At 47.4% G+C, this 24176-nt stretch overlaps 1 protein-coding gene across 2 annotated transcripts in view; it reads left to right on the top strand.

The window, feature by feature from the left end:
• The window catches only part of LOC147115369 (lipoma-preferred partner homolog), a 377893-nt gene that overhangs the window by 225755 nt on the left and 127962 nt on the right, over window positions 1-24176 (top strand). For both annotated transcript variants that reach the window (XM_085989630.1, XM_085989631.1), the window contains exon 4: window positions 11884-12582. In XM_085989630.1, coding sequence (XP_085845756.1) covers window positions 11974-12582 — 609 coding nt within the window. In that variant the 5' untranslated portion in view covers window positions 11884-11973. The remainder of the gene's footprint in view (window positions 1-11883; window positions 12583-24176) is intronic.

Below are 24176 nucleotides of genomic sequence, written 5' to 3' on the forward strand. Positions count from 1 at the left end.
TGTGTATATTGACACTCTCTGTGTATATTGCCTCTCTCTGTGTATATTGACTCTCTGTGTATATTGCCTCTCTCTGTGTATATTGCCTCGCTCTCTGTGTATATTGCCTCACTCTGTGTATATTGACTCTCTCTGTGTATATTGCCTCTCTGTGTATATTGCCTCTCTCTGTGTATATTGCCTCGCTCTGTGTATATTGACTCTCTCTCTGTATATTGCCTCTCTGTGTATATTGCCTCGCTCTGTGTATATTGACTCTCTCTCTGTATATTGCCTCGCTCTCTGTATATTGACTCTCTCTGTGTATATTGACACTCTCTGTGTATATTGACTCTCTCTGTGTATATTGACTCTCTCTCTGTATATTGCCTCTCTGTGTATATTGCCTCTCTGTGTATATTGCCTCGCTCTGTGTATATTGCCTCGCTCTGTGTATATTGACTCTCTCTGTGTATATTCACTCTCTGTGTATATTGACTCTCTCTGTGTATATTGACTCTCTCTCTGTATATTGCCTCTCTGTGTATATTGCCCCGCTCTGTGTATATTGACACTCTCTGTGTATATTGACTCTCTCTGTGTATATTGACACTCTCTGTGTATATTGACTCTCTCTGTGTATATTGACTCTCTCTGTGTATATTGACACTCTCTGTGTATATTGCCTCTCTCTGTGTATATTGACTCTCTCTGTGTATATTGACTCGCTCTGTGTATATTGACTCTCTCTGTGTATATTGCCTCTCTGTGTATATTGACTCTCTCTGTGTATATTGACTCTCTCTGTGTATATTGACTCTCTCTGTGTATATTGCCTCGCTCTGTGTATATTGACACTCTCTGTGTATATTGCCTCGCTCTGTGTATATTGCCTCACTCTGTGTATATTGACTCTCTCTGTGTATATTGACTCTCTCTCTGTATATTGACTCTCTCTCTGTATATTGACTCTCTCTCTGTATATTGCCTCTCTGTGTATATTGCCTCTCTCTGTGTATATTGACTCTCTCTGTGTATATTGACTCTCTCTGTGTATATTGACTCTCTCTGTGTATATTGCCTCGCTCTGTGTATATTGCCTCTCTCTGTGTATATTGACTCTCTGTGTATATTCACTCTCTGTGTATATTGACTCTCTCTGTGTATATTGCCTCGCTCTGTGTATATTGCCTCTCTCTGTGTATATTGCCTCGCTCTGTGTATATTGCCTCTCTCTGTGTATATTGACTCTCTGTGTATATTCACTCTCTGTGTATATTGACTCTCTCTGTGTATATTGCCTCTCTCTGTGTATATTGCCTCGCTCTGTGTATATTGCCTCGCTCTGTGTATATTGACTCTCTGTATATTGCCTCTCTGTGTATATTGCCTCGCTCTGTGTATATTGCCTCGCTCTGTGTATATTGCCTCGCTCTGTGTATATTGCCTCGCTCTGTGTATATTGCCTCGCTCTGTGTATATTGCCTCGCTCTGTGTATATTGACTCTCTCTGTGTATATTGACTCTCTCTGTGTATATTGCCTCGCTCTGTGTATATTGACTCTCTCTGTGTATATTGACTCTCTCTGTGTATATTGCCTCGCTCTGTGTATATTGCCTCGCTCTGTGTATATTGCCTCGCTCTGTGTATATTGACTCTCTCTGTGTATATTGCCTCTCTGTGTATATTGCCTCGCTCTGTGTATATTGCCTCTCTCTGTGTATATTGACTCTCTCTGTGTATATTGCCTCGCTCTGTGTATATTGACTCTCTCTGTGTATATTGCCTCTCTGTGTATATTGCCTCGCTCTGTGTATATTGCCTCTCTCTGTGTATATTGCCTCGCTCTGTGTATATTGCCTCTCTCTGTGTATATTGCCTCGCTCTGTGTATATTGCCTCTCTGTGTATATTGCCTCGCTCTGTGTATATTGCCTCTCTCTGTGTATATTGACTCTCTCTCTGTATATTGCCTCTCTGTGTATATTGCCTCGCTCTGTGTATATTGCCTCGCTCTGTGTATATTGCCTCGCTCTGTGTATATTCACTCTCTGTACATTTTCTCTCATCTTCTGCTCTCTCTGGCACCTGTTGACGTTCTGTTTTTTACTTGTGATTCCACACTGTCTCACTACTCTTCGTAGATCCCTGGTTTGGATTCGATTCAATCTTCAATTACTGTGCAGACACTATCTTCAGTCACTTGTTGATAGATTTATGAGCTGCAGTGACTAATTCTGCAAAGTGCTAGTTTTATAGGCGTTTTGCTCGAGTAATCACCAGTTACCATCTGTTTTATTTCTTGGCACATGGCTGGGAGGCTGGGCACGGTATTAACATGAATTCTTCAGTGCAGGAGACATCTCATCTGCTGCAGAAAAGCCCAGTTACTGGAGAGTTTTGGCCATGACTCGTGTCAGTGGTGAGGGATACTGGAAAGTAGTGAGAAGGGGATCATAATTCAGAATGGCATGAAGGTGCTGGATTATCTCAAGGGTCCTTAACAGTAACCAGACTGGACCTCTCCTCTTCTCATAGTTTCCTTAAAGATTTTAAACTCACAAAGATTTTCAAAATTTGGTTTGAAATACAAATATTTCAAAATTTTTAAAAATCATTCTGGGTTATGGGCGTCGCTGGTAAGGCCAGCATTAATTGGCTATCCCTAGTTGCCCTTGAGAAGGTGGTGGTGAGCCGCCTTCTTGAACCGCTGCAGTCCCGTGCTGTTAGGGAGGGAGTTCCAGGATTTTGACCCAGCGACGATGAAGGATCGGCGATATACTTCCAAGTCAGGATGGTGTGTGACTTGGAGGGGAACTTGGAGGTGGTGGTGTTCCCATGCGCCTGCTGCCCTTGTCCTTCTAGGTGGAAGATGTCGCGGGTTTGGGAGGTGTTGTTGAACACAGTATGAATTTATTGTCACATTTTTCAGAGTAAATTTAGGTACAATGCATACTAGAGTAATTTGCATGACAGGTATTTCCTGTTTAATAGAGCTGGGGTCACATTGCATTATAATTAGTGGAACTCTTCTGTTTGAAAATTCAACGCGAAGTGTAAACGCTCTGAACACAGCCAGTGTGTCTTGGCTACCACTTCCTCAGCACCAGCTGCAATTACAATTGGACCATAACCGATTCTATTCACCCTTTTTAAATTCTGCCTAATCTTTCTTTTTATTTTCAGTCCCAGATCTTCCCTCTAAAGAACTTTTTTTCCTTTTCCCCTGTTCAAGCAACCTCAGGTGTCTGTCCTCGGGATCGGCGTCCGAGAATCCATCAGTGTCTCTCCCAAACCAGCTGCCTAGAGCAACACAGGGGAGGTCCACAGAGGCCGTGACCTCTGATCTCTCCCCTTTGGCCTCTGACTTCCTCTTTGATTGGCTGGCTGGAGAGAAACTCTTTCCAAAGGTGGGAGTCTCGGACAAGGGGACCTTAAAATCAGAGCCTGGCCATTCAGGAGAGAAGTTAGGAAGCACTTCTTCACACAAAAATTAGTAGATGCTAGCTCAATTAATAATTTTAAATCTGAGATCGATAGATTTTTGCTAGCCAAGAGTATTAAGGGTTATGGAACCAAGGCGGGTGGATGGAGTTAAGATACAGATCAGCCATGATCTGATTGAATGGCGGAACAGGCTCGAGGAGCTGAATGGCCTCCTCCTGTTCCAATGACTCCTCGGATACCTCCCCTTTCCTCTACTTTCTCTCAATCCCCACTCTTGCTCTGATTTCTCCAGCCTCCCTCCCAGAAGGTAACAAGCCAGTTCTGACCAGAAGTTGATGGGTGGACACACGCTGCCGATCAGATCTCCATTCACCTTCGGGCACTGGTGCATTGCCAGGCAGACCCTGTGACAGATAAATCCTGTCCACCAAACTTCATAATGCTTCTCAATTCCAAACACAAGACCCAGCTTTCAGCCACGTGGCTGCAGATATCTGACTGAGACTTTCTATTCTAATCCAGCTGTGCTTTCATGACAAAAAAACTAAATCTAATTTCTATTGTCCGAAAAAAGAGAAGCAGATGGCTGGTTAATTTAAATTCTATTTCTATTTTTATTTCTAGTCACTGGCAGAATTGAAATAGAAATGTCAAGTATAGCACAATATTTATTTTCAACAAATCTTTAATCCTCTTCTTATTCAACCGTCTGAACACAATCACATTTTAATTGGCTGCGAATTCTTCATGGTTTCAGAACCAGAGATGTTCACAGCACAGAAGGAGCCCATCGTGTCTGTACCAGCTCTTTGCTGGAGCAATCCCAAACTAATCCCACTGCCCCGCTCTCTCCCCATAGCCCTGTATCAATCCCAAGCTAATCCCACTGCCCCGCTCTCTCCCCATAGCCCTGTATCAATCCCAAACTAATCCCACTGCCCCACTCTCTCCCCATAGCTCTGTATCAATCCCAAACTAATCCCACAGCCCCGCTCTCTCCATAGCCCTGTATCAATCCCAAACTAATCCCACTGCCCCGCTCTCTCCCCATAGCCCTGTATCAATCCCAAACTAATCCCACTGCCCCGCTCTCTCCCCATAGCCCTGTATCAATCCCAAACTAATCCCACTGCCCCGCTCTCTCCCCATAGCCCTGTATCAATCCCAAACTGATCCCACTGCCCCGCTCTCTCCCCATAGCCCTGTATCAATCCCAAACTGATCCCACTGCCCCGCCCTCTCCCCATAAACTTGTATCAATCCCAAACTGATCCCACTGACCCACTCTCTCCCCATAAACTTGTATCAATCCCTAACTAATCCCACTGCCCCGCTCTCTCCCCATAACTCTGTATCAATCCCAAACTAATCCCACTGCCCCGCTCTCTCCCCATAGCCCTGTATCAATCCCAAACTGATCCCACTGCCCCGCTCTCTCCCCATAGCCCTGTATCAATCCCAAACTGATCCCACTGACCCACTCTCTCCCCATAAACTTGTATCAATCCCTAACTAATCCCACTGCCCCGCTCTCTCCCCATAACTCTGTATCAATCCCAAACTAATCCCACAGCCCCGCTCTCTCCCCATAACTCTGTATCAACCCCAAACTAATCCCACTGCCCCGCTCTCTCCCCATGGCTCCATATCAATCAATAACAGGAAGTGGTCAATATGTGCAACAGGCTCCCGAAGAAGACCGTGGAGATAGATACTGTTGATTTATTCAAAAACAAATTCGATAGCTTTCTATCAGAAAATAATACTTTGCAATCCAGGATATGAGTGATTTGGGACCTGACGTGTGGCGAGTGCAGCGTGCTCGGGAGGAACAGGTGACGTTGGACCTCTGGTTACCGAAGCTCTCCATCACTGGGGGTTTTCCTCACCTCATGTCTGGGTCTGTTGTAGACTCATTGATAGAGATTGATCGCTGGGATTAGTCAACAACCCCATTAATGTTGGATCATGGGGCTCCCAGGCTGGGAGAAGGTGAACTGGATGGACCTTGGTCTGTTTTCACCCAGCAAATCCTCAGTTCCTAAATTACTTGAATGAAATTATTAGGAATGTATTAGGGATGGGTTTCTTGAGCAGTATGTAACTGAACCGACCAGGGGGCAAGCAACCTTAGATCTGGTCCTGTGTAACGAGACAGGATTAATTAAAAATGTCCTAGTAAAGGATCCCCTTGGAATGAGTGACCATAACATGGTTGAATTCCATATTCAATTAGAGGGTGAGAAGGTTGGATCTCAAACAAGCGTGCTAAGCTTGAATAAAGGAGACTATGAAGGTATGAGAGCGGAATTGAGTAGAGTGGATTGGGAAAATAGATTAAAGGGTAAGACGATACATGATCAGTGGTGTACATTTAAGGAGTTATTTTACAACTTCCAAAAAAAATATATTCCACTGAGAAGAAAAGGGTGTAAAAGAAAAGACAGCCATCCGTGGCTAAGTAAAGAAATTAAGGATAGTATTCGACTAAAAACAAGGGCATATAAGGTAGCCAAATCTAGTGGGAGGATAGAGGATTGGGAAAACTTTAAAAGACAGCAAAAAATACCAGAAGATTGACTAAGAAAGGGAAGGTAGATTATGAAAGTAAATTAGCAAAAAATATAAAAACAGGTAGTAAGAGTTTTTATAGTTATATAAAAAGAAAAAGGGTGGCTAAAGTAAATGTTAGTCCCTTAGAGGATGAGACCGGGAAATATGGAGATGGCAAAAACACTGAATGAATATTTTGTATCAGTCTTTACAGTAGAAGACACTAAGAATATCCCAACACTGGACAAACAGGGGGCTATAGGGGGGGAGGAGCTAAACACGATCAAAATCACTAAGGAAGTGGTACTCGGTAAAATAATGGGACTCAAGGCGGATAAATCACCTGGACCTGATGGCTTACATCCTAGGGTCTTGAGGGAAGTGGCGGTAGGGATTGTGGATGCATTGGTAATAATTTTCCAAAACTCCCTGGACTCAGCAAAGGTCCCGGCAGACTGGAAAACTGCTAATGTAACGCCCTTATTTAAAAAGGGCAGTAGACAGAAGGCTGGAAACTATAGACTGGTTAGCCTAACATCTGTGGTAGGTAAAATTTTGGAGTCCATTATTAAGGAGACAGTAACAGGACATTTGGATCATCATAATTTAATAGGACAAAGTCAGCATGGTTTTATGAAGGGGAAGTCATGTTTGACAAATTTGCTGGAGTTCTTTGAAGAAGTAACATATAGGGTGGATAAAGGGGAACCAGTGGACGTAGTGTATTTAGACTTCCAAAAGGCATTTGACAAGGTGCCACACAAAAGATTATTGCTTAAGATAAAAAATCACGGGATTGGGGGTAATATTCTGGCATGGATAGAGGATTGGCTATCTAACAGAAGGCAGAGAGTTGGGATAAATGGTTCATTCTCAGACTGGCAATCAGTAACTAGTGGTGTTCCGCAGGGGTCAATTAACGATTTGGAGGAGGGGACCGAGTGTAACATATAAAAGTTTGCAGATGATACTAAGATGGGAGGGAAAGTAGTGAGTGAGGAGGACATAAAAAACCTGCAAGGGGACATAGAGAGGCTAAGTAAGTGGGCAGAGATTTGGCAGATGGAATACAATACTGGAAAGTGTGAGGTTATGCACTTTGGCAGGAAAAATCGTAGAGCAAGTTATTATCTTAATGGCAAGAAACTGGAAAGTACTGAAGTACAAAGGGATCTGGGGGTCCTGGTGCACGAAACTCAAAAGGTTAGTATGCAGGTGCAGCAAGTGATTAAGAAGGCCAATGGAATGTTGGCTTTCATTGCTAGGGGGATAGAATATAAAAATAGGGAGGTATTGCTTCAGTTGTACAAGGTATTGGTGAGACCGCACCTGGAATACTGCATACAGTTTTGGTGTCCATACTTAAGAAAAGACATACTTGCTCTCGAGTCAGTACAAAGAAGGTTCACTCGGTTAATCCCGGGGATGAGGGGATGGACATATGAGGAGAGGTTGAGTAGATTGGGACTCTACTCATTGGAGTTCAGAAGAATGAGAGGCGATCTTATTGAAACATATAAGATTGTGAAGGAGTTGGATTGGGTGGATGCGGGGAGGATGTTCCCGATGATGGGTGAAACTAGAACTAGGGGGCATAGTCTTAGAATAAGGGGCTACTCTTTCAAAACTGAGATGAGGAGGAACTACTTCACTCAGAGGGTGGTAGGTCCATGGAATATGCTGCCCCAAAAAGCTGTAGAAGCTACATCATTACATACATTTAAAACAGAAATAGACAGTTTCCTAGAAGTAAAGGGAATTAAGGGTTACGGGAAGCGGGCAGGAATTTGGACATGAGTCTAGGTTCGGATCGGACATGGCCCTGTGGGTAGTGGAGCGGGCCCAGGGGCCGTGTAGCCTGATCCTGCTCCTATTTCGTGTGTCTAATTCCGTTAGATTCAGGAGATGGTTCTGTGATAGTGGATTGGCGGTTAGGATCAGATCAGCCATGATCTTATTGAATGGCGGAGCAGGCTCGAGGGGCCGATTGGCCTACTCCTGCTCCTATTTCTTATGTTCTGATGAAAGAATGACTGCCCCTTTAAAGTGTGACTGCCCCTTTAATGTGGGTTAGATTGGAACAGAGTCGATGAGAACCTGTCTCAATAATCGTTGTGTCTGTGGTTTCGTAGTTTTTTACAGCTGATCGACGGTTGTCGGTGCTTTTAGTGAGGGTGGAGATCCTTATTTGATGCAATAAACAAAACATATTTGAGTAAAAATCTGAAAATAGACAAAAAACTTCCTAATCTTTGAAAATTTAAAAATATAGGAGATATATTTAAATTCTGACGGTATGTATCTGTTGGTGGAGCCTATCAGAATTAATCCTTTACAATAATACTTGCATTTACATACCACCTAATCACATCTCCAAAATATCTCAAATACTGCCACATAATGAATGTGCACAAATCACTGGAAGCCAGTGCACATGTAGAAAAAGTAATGAGAAAGGCTAAAGGAATGTTGTCTTTTATCTCAAAACCGGTTAGAATTCAACAGTGAGGAAGTGATGCTTCAGCTGTACAGGACCCTGGTCAGACCCCACCTGCAGTAACTGGGTGCAGCTCTGGGCTCCGACACACAGGAAGGATGGATTGGCCTTGGAGTGGGTGCAGCGCAGATTCACCAGAATGATGCCAGGGCCTAAAGGATTAAATTATGAGGACAGGTTGCATAGACTAGAATAGAATCATAGCATCATAGAATGGTTACAGCACAGAAGACGGCCGTTCGGCCCTTCGAGCCCGTGCCGGCTCTCTGCAAGAGCACTTCAGCTAGTCCCACTCCCCCGCCCTTTCCCCGGAGCCCTGCAAATTTTCTTCCTTCAGGTATTTATCCAATTCCCTTTTGAAAGACACGATTGAATCTGCCTCCACCGCCCTCTCAGGCAGTGCATTCCAGATCCTAACCACTCGCTGCGTAAAAAAAGTTTTTTCCTCATGTCGCCTTTGGTTCTTCTGCCAATCACCTTAAATCTCTGTCCTCTGGTTCTCGATCCTTCTGCCAATGGGAACAGTTTCTCTCTATCTACTCTGTCCAGACCCCTCATGATTTTGAGCCCCTCTATCAAATCTCCTCTCAACCTTCTCTGCTCTAAGGAGAACAACCCCAGCTTCTCCAGTCTATCCATGTAACTGAAGTCCCTCATTTCTATAATCATTCTTGTAAATCTTTTCTAAAGTGTGGTGCCCAGAATTGGACACAATACTCCAGTTGGGGCCGAACCAGTGTTTTATAAAGGTTCATCATAACTTCCTTGCTTTTGGACTCTTCGGCCTAGAAATTGGGTTTTGGCTTAGCCAGGGCTTTAGCGCCGGAAGTTAGTGCCGGCGCTAAGTCCCCCTGCGCGCGCCAAAAATTCAGCAGGGCCGCGCCCAAACGGCTGCCGGCGCTACTGAAGGGTCTTTGCGGCGGTAAATCGGCGCTAACTGCCGTTTCGCGCCGCAATTCCGGCGCTGCGGCACCCGATGCGGTGCGGCAGGCTCGGGAAGTGCAGGCCTCCTCCTTCCGTTAAGGAGGAGCTGCCTGCACCCGGCCGCGGCCCGCGCAAATCTGTCTAAAAATGAGCCCGGCACCTCGGACAAGTGCCGGGCTTGCATCTGTTCCGGGGGGTGGGGGGGAGAAGTCCGGGGAGGGAGCTGCGGGCAGGCGGCCGGCGGGAAAGCGGCCGGCCGCCGCGGGGCCTTTAATGCGCCGGCGCAAACTCATGCAAGACTCTGTTGCCAGAGTCTTAGTTGCGGCTGCCACGGGCGAGGCGGCCGCAACTGAATTTCGGCGCTAGGGCCCGTCGGCATGGCAACCGGGACGCTGCGCACACCGATGACGTCATCGGTGCCGGCGCAGCGCTACCGGTGCAACGCCGATTTAGGGCCCCAGGGAATTTTTAAACTGGCCATAACTCTGGCGCTAGTCCCTCTAGCGCCTCAAAAGCGGCGCTAAGGCAACTGAATTTCTAGGCCTATACCTCTATTTATGAAGCCCAGGATCCCATAAGCCTTTTTAACTGCTTTCTCAACCTGTCCTGCCACCTTCAACGATTTGTGCACACATACCCCCAGGTCTCTCTGTTCATGCACCCCCTTTAGAATTGGCTTGTATGCCCCTGAGTTTAGCAGATGATTTAATTGAGGTGTTTAAGATGATTAAAGGATTTGATCGGGTGGATAGAGAGAAACTATTTCCTCTGCTGGGAGAGTCCAGAACAAGGGGGCAGAACCTTAGAATCAGAGTGTGGAAGCTGGGGGTCAGTTGGAGCTTTCATGATTGAGATCGCTAGATTTTTGATTTTTGACTGATTCACTCATGTCCTCATGGAAGGAAAGCTGCCACCTTTACCCAGATTGGGCCTGTGACTCCAGTCCCACAGCAATGTGCTGGACTCTGAACGGCCCTGTGAAGTGACGGAGCGAGACACTGTTGTGTATTTACTGGTTTTTGTTCGAGTTCCAGTATTCACAGTTACCCTGTGGTGGGGCAGTGAGACTAGCTGAAGTGCTCTTGCAGAGAGCCGGCACGGGCTCGATGGGCCGAATGGCCTCCTTCTATGATTCTATCCTTTGTTTCTCCGCTGCCCTTTCTGGGACTAGACTGAGCTGAGTCGATCAGAGCTTGACTGTGTATAAAGGTGAAAGTGGGCTCCCCTTGCTCAGCACCCAACAGATAGACAACCGTGGCTTGTGAACTGGGATTGGAACTTGACCTGTCAGCAGAGGTCACCCCGTGTTGTCAACAATCCCTTGCTCTGCTTTCAAAGCCCTTTTGGTGTGATTGAATCCGTCGGTTAACCCCTCGATCCCGGACTGTTGACAAGGCTCGGACTGCGCGCAGAATGTGCTACCTTGAGAACTTGTGGCTCCCTCACAATCCCATCAATCAAACACTGGAGCAAGAGGCGAGGCCGGCAGAGGCTGAGCTCAGCTCTGGGATCACAATGGGGATGGAGTCCTCCTTTCTGTCTCTGCCACTCCTCTCCTGGGAGCGCTGACTGGTGCTTCGGGTCTGGGTTCAGAGGACGCTGAGGGCGAGGGGAACAGGTAGTAGTAATCCAGTCAGGGACAGAGGGAGGGTCAGGCCTGCGATGCCTGGTGGGATAAGTTTGGAGAGAGGCCACTCTTTGAGTGTGGATGGTTTTCCAGACCTCTGTTGTGAATTTCCATTCCCATTGATGTCCCCTGGCCCCACTATCAGCGGGTACCATTTTATATTTCAGATAATTCGAACTGTGCCAATATTTTTCCAGCAGCTTAGATTACTCTATAACGAAATGGGATTTTAGTGCCTGTGTTGCCTTCCTGCAGATGTTGACTAGCCCATTAAATGTTCAGTGTGTCCAACACGCGCACACACAGTGATACCCCCCGGGGAGCAGACCTGCTCAGTGCTTTCTGATTTTACCATTTTACATAGAATTACATAGAATGTACGGCACAGAAACAGGCCATTCGGCCCAACCAGTCCGTGCCGGTGTCTCTGCTCCACACGAGCCTCCTCCCACCCCTCTTCATCTCACCCTATCAGCATATCCTTCTATTCCTTTCGCCCTCGTGTTTATCTAGCTTCCCCATAAATGCATCTATACTCGTCTCAACCACTCCCTGTGGTAGCGAGTTCCCCATTCTCACCACTCTCTGAGTAAAGAAGTTTCTCCTGAATTCCCCATTGAATTTATTAGTGACTCTCTTATATCGATGGCCCCGAGTTCTGGTCTCCCCCACAAGTGGAAACATCTTCTCTACGTTTACCCAATCGAACCCATTCATAAACTTAAAGACCTCTATCAGGTCACCCCTCAGCCTTCTCTTTTCTAGAGAAAACAGCCCCAGTCTGTTCAATCTTTCCTGATAGGTATAATCTCTCAGTTCTGGTATCATCCTTGTGACTCTTTTTCTTCTATTTCAGAGTCACGGAGTCAGCTCGAGCATCGGTTCCTCAGTTCTACAAACTCCGGTAACGACAGCCTCTCACAGTCCGGTGATAGGGCACCAGAGGATGGTCATCCCCTCTCAGCCGCTTCTAACAGCCACCAAGAAGACGGCCGCAAAGCCCCATGTGACACAGAGCGTGGCCACGAGTCCAAAGAGCCAGCCACAGCCGGTTCCAGCCTCCTACACCACAGCCTCCACTCCGGCCCGGCCTGCCTTCAACGTGCAAGTCAAAACGGCACAACCCAATCCCAACTTCTTGCCACCGGGACTGCAGCAGCCAGGGCAAGAGCGTGCCCCCTCTCCGTACCAGCAGTATAACTTGCAGCCGACCAGGTCACCCGAGCCAGCTCCACCGATCCAGCACTACATTCACCAGCCTCGCCCTGCAGACCTTGGATATGGACCACCGCCCACGCGATACCCTGATCCCGGTTACGGTTACGCTCCTTCACCAAGTCGCTACCAAGACCATCGGCCCATGGCTCCAGCATATGGAGTCGGATACGCAGGTGACCCAACATACGGAGCTCAGAATACCTGGAGACCAGAGGCAGCCTATACCCACGCCGCTCCTGGACCTAGCCCTATCGCCTATCATCAACCATCTCCCACCAAGAAGACTTACATCACTGACCCAGCACTGGTACCAGCTGCACCTCTTCACCAACCCAAGGTACGAGGGCATCTCATGTTAAGAATGTTGATGTACATTTGCCTGAGGGTCACTGTCCTGAAGCCTGAGGGTCAGTGTCCTGATGCCTGAGGGTCAGTGTCCTGAAGCCTGAGGGTCACTGTCCTGAAGCCTGAGGGTCAGTGTCCTGAAGCCTGAGGGTCACTGTCCTGAAGCCTGAGGGTCACTGTCCTGAAGCCTGAGGGTCAGTGTCCTGAAGCCTGAGGGTCAGTGTCCTGATAACTGAGGGTCAGTGTCCTGAAGCCTGAGGGTCAGTGTAAAGTCTGTGGGTTGTGCAGTAAATAAATACACAGACTTTTGAAGTACAAACAAACAGGTCTTTACTATTCAGAGGTCAGGGCGAATCTGCCCTAGTTATCCTGTAACATCACTTATATACTGGTGTGGTCACTGTCGGTATTACCGTATACAGAAGCCAATCAAATAGTGCCACACCTAAAGTAGTTCTCTTAAAGGTGAACGGTTACACTCAATCGTTCCCTTAAAGGTAGACGGGTACATACACTACAATCCTCCCTTTTTAGCTTATTACTTACAGGGTCCCCGTTAAACATACATATCTTCAACTTCACATAACAATTTACAGATATACTCTCGGTGGAGAACAAACAATTTACAGAGATAATTCCGGTGGAGTCAACATCATATAAAACAGTTTACAGATATACTTTCGGTGGAAACAGTTCACAGGTTCAGTCTCTGCGGAAACAGTTCATAGATTCAGTCTCTGATCTTGACTCATTCCGAACAGCATCTCTTTGGTGTAGCCGGTTCACATGGCTAGCGTGACTCCTCCATAGCCTTTTTCTTAACGTAACAGCTTGACCTTCCGTCCTGTTGAACCAGCAGTGCGGACATTTACAACCAACTGGCTGTCTTGATAATTTTCAGGTTTTCAACTAATTTAGCTCCTTTCATGGTGTCCCGCCTGAGATGATAGTATTTTAGACAGTTATTATCCCCTGCTTCTTCTTTTTCTTTTCTGCCTTTTTGAAACTCTCGGAGCTCCTTTCTCTGCGGCCATCTGTAGCGCCACCAACTCTCTATGTTCATTAGACCTTAAGTGCTTCATGCGGATTTCTGTACTTTGGGAGTTTTCATCACAAACTGAGCAGACCAGATCCTCGTAATATTCAGTGTCACTCAATAGGTCATGATAGTATTCGGAGTCGTCCTGAGTTAGGCCAGTGAGGGGCCCTTCTACTTCCTCCTTATCCAACTGGACGTTAGCCGACGGTGGTTCCTTCTCTGACCATCTTTCTTGAAAAGACTTCTTCAAGCATTCATATTCATCCCGCTCTTCCTGGGATGTCTGCCCTTCCTTCACGCCTGGCCTCATTTGTGAGTTCAATACCTTCCCTTCCATCGGGGATTCCGTTATCAGGCTATTTAATCCTTCTACTGAAGTAGCTGTTTCCGCATTCTTCTGCTCCCCTTGACGTAATTCAGCATACTTTTGACATCCATGTGCAAGCTGTGTTGCCCCCTCAGCTCTCTCCGTGACTTTTGGAAGCTCCGAATTCTTTCCCTTTGAAACCTGAAACTCGTGTTCCCATTTTGGAGTCTTGTCCCTCAGCGTGTATAAGAGTTGGCTGGCCGTTAACTCTTCTACGGGGACACTGTGGATTAGCGCCTTCTCCATTTCATCCACCTTTCCCTCCAATGTTTTCACCTTCCTTTCCTCCGGTCCTTTGGTTTTAAGCGCTCGAAGAAATTGCGCCTTGGTGTTCTCTAACTCCTGATCAGGGGCCATTCCTACAGTCTCTGTGTTCCTTCCAGTGGCCTTTCCTTCCACTGCCCGGATTCCTAGTTGAATATGTTCTTCAAGTTGTTGGACCTCTGCCATTGCCGCCTCATATTTGTCTTGGGTTTCCTTCAATAATTTAACGAGTTCTTGGACATCTTGAATTTCACGTTCTGCTATGTCTTCCACCTCTAATTTTCCATCTACAGATGGAATCTCTACCGATGAGTCTGTCTTGGCCTGGAGCTCGTCAAACATTTCCTGCAGCCTTTGTAATTCTCGCTCATGTTCAAACTTTAGTTGTTCATATGCTTTCACTAAAACTAGCTTTTCGGAGGTTGCCGAGTTAACCCCTTCCAGGATTGTAGTCTGGGCCCGTTCATACTGTTCCTTCAACTTGTTACACTCTGCTTGCAACGAGTCGTAGAGATGAACTGGGATAAAATCCTGGCTTCCTGAAGATTCCTCTTCCTTTAGGTCGTTCTGTAAATAGTCTAGTTCCTGAACAGTTTCAGGGAGATGTGATCGGTACTTGGCCATGATGGCTCTATGGTCGCTCTTTTCTCGAGCTAGCTGTCTCTGTTGTCTTTCCAGGTTCTCCCATTCAGTGTCCCAGAACTTTTCCATATTTTTCATCTCTTGTATGAGACGGTCACTCCACTGTTCTAATTGTTGTCGTACTTTGACATAAGTTTGAGTCCGAGCTCGGTGTTCTTCCGTCGTGGATGAATCCTTAGCTTGAACAGGCTCAGAATTCTCTGTCAACCTGGAGTTCTGCTCTGTAACTTTATTCTTCTTGGTGACATAAGTCTTTCTGCATGTCTTTGTTTCCTTCCCCATCGTCAGCAAGTCCCCTTTAGCCTTGTCATGCATATTTAAATTGGTCTTATCGTCATCCATCTCAGAATCTGAGCTGATAGCTTGCACCGAATCCTCCTTCATTATGGCTTTTAGGTAGTGCCATTCCATGTCTTTTTTCTTAATCCACTCCCGTCCTAGAAGTGGTGGTCCTCCCTCAGGTAATACGTACAAATTCATTCTTGGGTGTTCTTTCCCTCTATCTCTCACCTTGACTCTTATTTTCCCCATGGGGTATACATTATGCCCCGTGTATGTCTGTAATACGAACTTGGTATTTCTCAAAGGTATGTGAGAGAACAGCCGGTGGTAGTCCCTTCGGTTGATGACTGATAGAGCTGATCCAGTGTCCAGCTCCATTCATACTTGGACTCCAGCTATTTTTAGTACGACCCAAATCGTTTGTAGATCAGTTTCTTTCCCCACATTGTGGATCTTCAGACTACCCAGCTCCTGGTTGTTTGGGTCTGAGTCTGAATTCTGTTCGTCTGAACTCTTTTCAGCCACCTTGTGTACCTTGTTGTACTTTTCTTGTGGTGGCTTCCGTTGATTGTTGGTCTTTTTCCCGGACCTGCATACCTTCACGATGTGACCCAGTTTGCCACATTTCCGACACTCTTGGTTCTTAAACCAGCAGTGATTCTGGTCGTGCGTGGTCTTCCCACAACGGTAGCATTTTGTTGTGCTCGAAGTAATTTGGTCCACCCCGAGTGCCGCCGCCTTTAGCTGCATTTCGGCCGTTCCTTTCGCTGCGGCTTCGTGTGATGCAGCTATGAGGACAGCCCTGTCCAGTGTGAGGTCGTTTTCTTCCAGTAGTCGCTTCTGCGTTCCTTCTTTGGACAATCCGCATACGAACTTGTCCCGCAGTGCCTCTGTCAGATTCCCTCTGAACTGGCAGTATTTCGCTAGCCTACGCAGTTCGACCAAGTATTCCACATTGCTTTCGTCTTTCCTCTGCGTTCTTGCGTAGAATTTGAATCGTTCAACCAGCATCAACGGTGTGGGGTTCAAGTGGTCCTTCAGCACAGCCACAATTTCTTCGAAGGTCTGATCCGCTGGTTTAGCTGGTGCTATTAGATGCTTCAAGAGCCCATATGTTTTTGCCCCCATCGAGTTTAGCAATGTTATCGCCTTGTCGTCTTCCTCTATTTTGTTGGCTTCGCAATAGATCTCTATGCGTTCCACGTACGTGGCCCAGTCTTCTATTTCAGAATTAAAATCGTTAATATTCCCTCGCTTAGGCATCTTTCTTTCTTTGAAGCAGCACAGTATTTCTTTAAGTATTATTTATTATCTTTTTTTTTCTAAAATGGCGGTTTTCCTGCTCTTCCCTTCTCTCTCTCTCTCTCTCTCTCCGTGCTCGGCTCTGTCTCTCCCTCTCCCGCACGTTCGGTTCTACCGGCTCTGGGTACTCCGTAGGTGGAGAACATTTCAGCCGCTGGACTGGCTCTCGCGCAGTCTCTCTCCCCGTTCTCGGCTCACACCCGCACGGTTCCCGTTCGCCTCCCCAGCCCTCTCGCAGACCGGTGTTTCCCTCCCCGGCTGCGGCTGGGTTTCTCCTCCCGCGCCTACTCGCAGGTTCAGCGCTTCGTGGCTGCGGTCGCTGCCCGGATTTTTCCCGCCGATCGCGGTCCGGCTGTCACCCGACGCCGTTGGACCCGCCTTTTGGCCGGTACAGCTCCCCCTCGACCGAGGTCGAGTGCTCTGCCCTTCTCCTCCGGATACTTCTACCCCTTCCCCTACTCACAGTCTCTTCGGCCGCCTTGTTTCTTGCTGGTCGGCTCACTCCACACCGTGGTAGCAGGGTAATCAGTGCCTGTTGCTGATGAAGCTTTTGTTGCTAGTCTTCCAGCTTCCGTAAAGTACCACACTTTCTGTTGTTGTAGCCTCGTGTTTTCTTTTGGTAGCACGACGAGGGCGGTTGCCTCTCTTCGACGCTCTTTGCTACTTTGCTATTCTTGCCGCAGGGTACGATCGGACTCGTCGCCACTGTAAAGTCTGTGGGTTGTGCAGTAAATAAATACACAGACTTTTGAAGTACAAACAAACAGGTCTTTACTATTCAGAGGTCAGGGCGAATCTGCCCTAGTTATCCTGTAACATCACTTATATACTGGTGTGGTCACTGTCGGTATTACCGTATACAGAAGCCAATCAAATAGTGCCACACCTAAAGTAGTTCTCTTAAAGGTGAACGGTTACACTCAATCGTTCCCTTAAAGGTAGACGGGTACATACACTACAGTCAGTGTCCTGATACCTGAGGGTCAGTGTCCTGATACCTGAGGGTCAGTGTCCTGATACCTGAGGGTCACTGTCCTGAAGCCTGAGGGTCAGTGTCCTGATACCTGAGGGTCAGTGTCCTGATGCCTGAGGGTCATTGTCCTGATACCTGAGGGTCAGTGTCCTGATGCCTGAGGGTCATTGTCCTGATACCTGAGGGTCAGTGTCCTGAAGCCTGAGGGTCAGTGTCCTGAAGCCTGAGGGTCAGTGTCCTGATACCTGAGGGTCAGTGTCCTGATGCCTGAGGGTCATTGTCCTGATACCTGAGGGTCAGTGTCCTGATACCTGAGGGTCAGTGTCCTGATGCCTGAGGGTCAGTGTCCTGAAGCCTGAGGGTCAGTGTCCTGATACCTGAGGGTCAGTGTCCTGAAGCCTGAGGGTCAGTGTCCTGATACCTGAGGGTCAGTGTCCTGATACCTGAGGGTCAGTGTCCTGATGCCTGAGGGTCATTGTCCTGATGCCTGAGGGTCAGTGTCCTGATGCCTGAGGGTCAGTGTCCTGATGCGAGGGTCATTGTCCTCGCCTCCCTCGGTCGCCCCTTCCTCCTACAGTCTACAGTTCGTTAAACCTCAAGCTTGGTGTCACGTAGTCACCAGTCCCTGCCCCACATAAAGCAGCGACTGTACATCCAGAGTGGTCCATTAGTTGTGCTTTGGAGCATCCTGAGGATGTGATAAGGTGCTAAAGACTTGCTCGATTTCCCTGCGTTGTGTTGAGCCGCGGTGCTGCGCTACAGGCCTTGACTTTTCACTTCATTTTCTCAATTAAAAACACAGGGCAGGAATTTCCGAATGTTGCTCCCAAATTCCCGATGTAACTTCAGTGGAAGATTGGCGTAGGCTCTGGAGAAACGCGTGAACGGCTAAAAGTGGTCCTTTGTCCCATTTCTCCAGGGTTTCAGGAGATTTAGGAGAAGCTGTGAAAATTCTCCCCAACAGAAACACCAACTTCATAGAAGGCCTTAACATTCAATTTTAAGGGCAAGCTAGATAAATGCACGAGGGAGAAAGGAATAGAAGGATATGCTGATAGGGTGAGATAACGTGGGGTGGGAGGAGGCTTGAGTGGAGCATAAACACCGGCACGGACCTGATGGGCCGAATGGCCTGTTTCTGTGCTGTAAATTCTACATAAAAATGCTGCCTTTATGAGAACATTGTGCTTTTATATGGAGCCTATAAGTAGCTGGCCTGTAGAAGCTGTCGGGTTTGTTGGAGCCCATGTGGTGGGTGATTGCTCGTTGCAGTATACGGTGACCGTGCCTCTGAATGGCCCCTTTTCTTAATGGTGAGAGTGCAGGAGCTGTGGAGGAGCACAGAGACTTAGGTGTCCATGTACACATGTCATTAAAAGCTACTGCACGGAGACAAAGGCCAATCAAAAAAGGCTAATGGAATCTCAAGGGAACTGGAATTCAACAGTGAGGAAGTGATGCTTCAGTTGTACAGAACCCTTGTCAGACCCCATCTGGAGTCACTGTGTTCAGTTCTGGGCCCCGCACCTCAGGAAGGATATAAGGGTCTTGGAGGGGGGGCAGCGCAGATTCACCAGAATGATACCGGCGCTAAAAGGGTTAAATTACGAGGACAGGTTGCACAGACTGGGCTTGTATTCCCTTGAGTTTAGAAGATTAAGGGGTGAACTAATCGAGGTGTTTCAGATGATTAAAGGAGTTGATCGGGTGGATAGAGAGAAACTATTTCCTCTGGTGGGGGGGAGTCCAGAACAAGGGGGCAGAACCTTAAAATTAGAGCCAGGCCGTTCAGGGGTGAAATCAAGTCACACTCTTGGTTGCTCATGGTAAATACAACAACAACTTGCATCTATAGAACGCCTTTAATGTAGTAAAATGTCCCAGGGTTCTCCACAGGAAAATTTGACACCGAGCCACATAAGGAGATATTAGGACAAGTGACCAAAAGCTTGGTCAAGAGGTAGGTTTTAAGGAGCATCTTAAGGAGGAGAGAGAGGTAGAGAGGCGGAGAGGTTTAGGGAGGGAATTCCAGAGCTTAGGGCCCAGGCAGCTGAAGGCATGGCCACCAATGGTGGAGCGATTATAATCAAGGATGCTCAAGAGGCCAGAATTGGAGGAGCGCAGAGATCTCGGAGGTGTGTAGGGCTGGACAAGGTTACAGAGATCTCAGAGGATTTTAGGCTGGAGGAGATTACAGAGATCACGGAGGGGTACATAAGAACGTAAGAAATAGGAGCAGGAGTAGGACATTCGGCCTTTGGTGCCTGCTCCGCCATTCATTAAGATCATGGCTGATCTTCTACCTCATCTCCACTTTCCTGCACTATCCCCGTATCCCTTGATTCCCTCAATATTCAAAAATCTTGAATATACTCAATAACTGAGCCTCCACAGCCCTCTGGGGTAGAGAATTCCAAAGATTCACAACCCATTAAGTGAAGAAATTCCTCCTCATCTCAGTCCTAAATGGCCGACCCTTTACTCTGAGACTGTGACCCCTGGTTCTAGACTCCCCAGCCAGGGGAAACATCCTCCCTGCATCTACCCTGTCAAGCCCTGTAAGAATTTTATATGTTTCAATGAGATCACCTCTCATTCTTCTAAATTTTAGGAAATATAGGAATATCTAGGGAATATCTCCTCAATCTCTCCTCATACACAAACCCCCCATCCCAGGAATCAGTCTGGTGAACCTTCGTTGCACTCCCTCTATGGCAAGTATATCCTTCCTTAGGTAAGGAGACCAGAACTGTCCACAATACTCCAGGTGTGGTCTCACCAGGGCCCTATATAATTGCAGTAAGACGTCTTTACTCTTATACTCAAATCCTCTTGTAATAAAGGCCAACATACCATTTGATTTCCGAATTGCTTGCTGTACCTGCATGTTAACTTTCAGTGATTCGTGTACAAGGACACCCAGGTCCCTCTGAACACCAACATTTCCCAATCTCGCACCATTTAAAAAATACTCTGCTTTTCTATTTTTCCTACCAAAGTGGATAACTTCACATTTCTCCACATTATATTCCATTTGCCATGTTCATGCCCACTCACTTAGCCTGTCTGCATCCTCCTCACAACTTAGTTTCCACCTGCCTTTGTATCATCAGCAAACTTGGATACATTACAATCGGTCACTCCATGCAGATGTAGATTGTGAACAGCTGAGGCCCAAGCACTGATCCTTGCGGTACCCCACTAGATACAGCCTGCCAACCCGAAAATGACCCGTTTATTCCTACTCTCTGTTTTCTGTCCGTTAACCAATCCTCAATCCATGCTAGTATATTACCCCCCAATTTTCTTCCCTTTCACTTAGCAAAGGCCTGAGCTTCATCCCCTTACACCCCCATCTCAATGAATTTCAAGCTCGGCATGATGCTGAGTTCTTTTTCCGCTGCCTTCGTCTCCGTGCCCACTTCTTTGGCCAGGAGTCTTCCCCCCGCGCGGCTGACCCTTTCTCCCGTTTTCAGAATTCTCGTTCTACCTTTGTTTTAATTCATTTATGGGATCAGGGCTTCGCTGGCAAGGCCAGCATTTATTGCCCATCCCTAGTTGCCCTTGAGAAGGTGGTGGTGAGCCGCCTTCTTGAACCGCTGCAGTCCGTGTGGTGATGGTACTCCCACAGTGCTGTTAGGGAGGGAGTTCCAGGATGTTGACCCAGCGACGATGAAGGATCGGCCGATATACTTCTAAGTCAGGATGGTGTGTGACTTGGAGGGGAACTTGGAGGTGGTGGTGTTCCCAAGAGCCTGCTGCCCTTGCCTGAGGGTGTAAGGGTTTGGGGGCTTCTTTAAACTGGTTTAAAGTAATTTTCCCGGTCTTGCAGCCTTTGCCTGCACTCAGACCAATTCAATAAACCAATTTTAAAACAGCGGTTTCGAATCGCTACCCCACCTTCCAGTTCTGACTGCAGGGCTTATAATTATTGATATTAAAACAGACACGTAGTTTGGATGAGAGAAAAAAATCAAGTTTTATTAACTAAAAGAGCTATAATCAAAATATCAAACTATCCCACACGAACACAGTAATTACAGTAAAATTGCTTAAAATGGGGTAAGGCAGACGGCAAAAACGAGGGGTAAGTGACGACAATGTTGGTTAAACAATCTTAGCAATATCCCCTTAAATTACCATCCCCCAAACTCCTTAACTGGGCTGCTTTGCTGAGGAGTCAGAACACCCTGCTCACCTGTGGTCCAGCGAAGTGAGAGAGAGAGAGAGAGAGAGAGAGAGAGAGGCTCACCTGTGGTCCAGCGAAGTGAGAGTGAGAGAGAGAGAGAGAGAGAGAGAGAGAGGCTCACCTGTGGCCCAGCGAAGTGAGAGAGAGAGAGAGAGAGAGAGAGAGAGAGGCTCACCTGTGGTCCAGCGAAGTGAGAGAGAGAGAGAGAGAGAGAGAGAGGCTCACCTGTGGTCCAGCGAAGTGAGAGAGAGAGAGAGAGAGCGAGGCTCACCTGTGGTCCAGCGAAGTGAGAGAGAGAGAGAGAGAGAGAGAGGCTCACCTGTGGTCCAGCGAAGTGAGAGAGAGAGAGAGAGAGAGGCTCACCTGTGGCCCAGCGAAGTGAGAGAGAGAGAGAGAGAGAGAGAGAGAAGCTCACCTGTGGTCCAGCGAAGTGAGAGAGAGAGAGAGAGAGAGAGAAGCTCACCTGTGGTCCAGCGAAGTGAGAGAGAGAGAGAGAGAGAGAGAGAGAGAGAGAGAGCGAGGCTCGCCTGTGGCCCAGCGAAGTGAGAGAGAGAGAGAGAGAGAGGCTCACCTGTGGCCCAGCGAAGTGAGAGAGAGAGAGAGAGAGAGAGAGAGAGAGAAGCTCACCTGTGGTCCAGCGAAGTGAGAGAGAGAGAGAGAGAGAGAGAGAGAGAAGCTCACCTGTGGCCCAGCGAAGTGAGAGAGAGAGAGAGAGAGAGAGAGAGAGAAGCTCACCTGTGGCCCAGCGAAGTGAGAGAGAGAGAGAGAGAGAGAGCGAGGCTCACCTGTGGTCCAGCGAAGTGAGAGAGAGAGAGAGAGAGAGAGAGGCTCACCTGTGGTCCAGCGAAGTGAGAGAGAGAGAGAGAGAGAGAGTGAGAGAGAGAAGCTCACCTGTGGTCCAGCGAAGTGAGAGAGAGAGAGAGAGAGAAGCTCACCTGTGGTCCAGCGAAGTGAGAGAGAGAGAGAGAGAGAGAGAGAGAGAGAGGCTCACCTGTGGTCCAGCGAAGTGAGAGAGAGAGAGAGAGAGAGAGAGAGAAGCTCACCTGTGGTCCAGCGAAGTGAGAGAGAGAGAGAGAGAGAGAGAGAGAGAGAAGCTCACCTGTGGTCCAGCGAAGTGAGAGAGAGAGAGAGAGAGAGAGAAGCTCACCTGTGGTCCAGCGAAGTGAGAGAGAGAGAGAGAGAGAGAGAGAGAGAGAGCGAGGCTCACCTGTGGTCCAGCGAAGTGAGAGAGAGAGAGAGAGAGAGAGAGAGGCTCACCTGTGGTCCAGCGAAGTGAGAGAGAGAGAGGGAGAGAGAGAGAGAGGCTCGCCTGTGGTCCAGCGAAGTGAGAGAGAGAGAGAGAGAGAGAGGCTCACCTGTGGTCCAGCGAAGTGAGAGAGAGAGAGAGAGAGAAGCTCACCTGTGGCCCAGCGAAGTGAGAGAGAGAGAGAGAGAGAGAGAGAGAGGCTCACCTGTGGTCCAGCGAAGTGAGAGAGAGAGAGAGAGAGAGAGAGAGAGAGAGAAGCTCACCTGTGGTCCAGCGAAGTGAGAGAGAGAGAGAGAGAGAGAGAGGCTCACCTGTGGTCCAGCGAAGTGAGAGAGAGAGAGAGACTCCATCTGGCATGACGGTTTATTCCTGAAACTTATCGAAAGCGGGGTAGGAGGGAAAACATATGATGTAATTAAATCAATGTATACAAACAACAAATGTGCAGTTAAAATTGGAGACAAACAAACAAAATACTTCCCACAGGGGCGGGGGGTGACGCAGGGCTCGCCAATCTCACCGACACTCTTTAATATTTACATAAATGGATTGGCAAAACTACTTGAACAATCTACAGCACCCGGCCTCACCCTATATGAATCCAAGGTTAAATTCCTCCTCTATGCAGACGACCTGGTTCTGCTGTCACCAACCAAAGAGGGTCTACAGCAGAACCTGGACCTGCTGGAGTCGTACTGCCAGACTTGGGCCCTGACAATAAATCCCCAAAAAACCAAAGTCCTTGTGTTCCAGCAAAGATCCAAACATCAGGGACCCAAAATAAATTTCACAGTAGGAACAACCAAAATTGAACAAACCACTAACTACACATACTTGGGCTTAAAAATCAGTTCTACGGGAAACTTCAAACTGGCTGTGAATGAACTGAAAGAGAAAGCAAGAAGGGCTTTCTATGCCATCAAAAAATCAATCCAAATAGAAATCCCAATTAGCATTTGGCTCAAAATTTTCAAATCAGTAATTGAACCAATTGCGCTCTATGGCAGTGAGGTATGGGGACCGCTAACACAACAAGAATTTGCAAAATGGGACAAACACCCAATTGAGATCCTACATGCAGAATTCTGTAAAAGTATCCTCCGGACTCAAAGGAAAACAGTAAACAATGCATGCAGGGCGGAACTAGGCCAATATCCATTAATAATCACTATCCAAAAAAGAGCCACCAAATTTTGGAATCACCTACAAATGAGCAACCCCCAATGCTATCACTACGACGCCCTGAAATGCCAAGAGCTGACCATAAAGAAGAATACCCTCA

This window comes from Somniosus microcephalus, chromosome 6 (assembly GCF_052327205.1).
Source record: "Somniosus microcephalus isolate GS21.2 chromosome 6, FLI_Smic_1.0, whole genome shotgun sequence".
Lineage (NCBI taxonomy): Eukaryota > Metazoa > Chordata > Chondrichthyes > Squaliformes > Somniosidae > Somniosus > Somniosus microcephalus.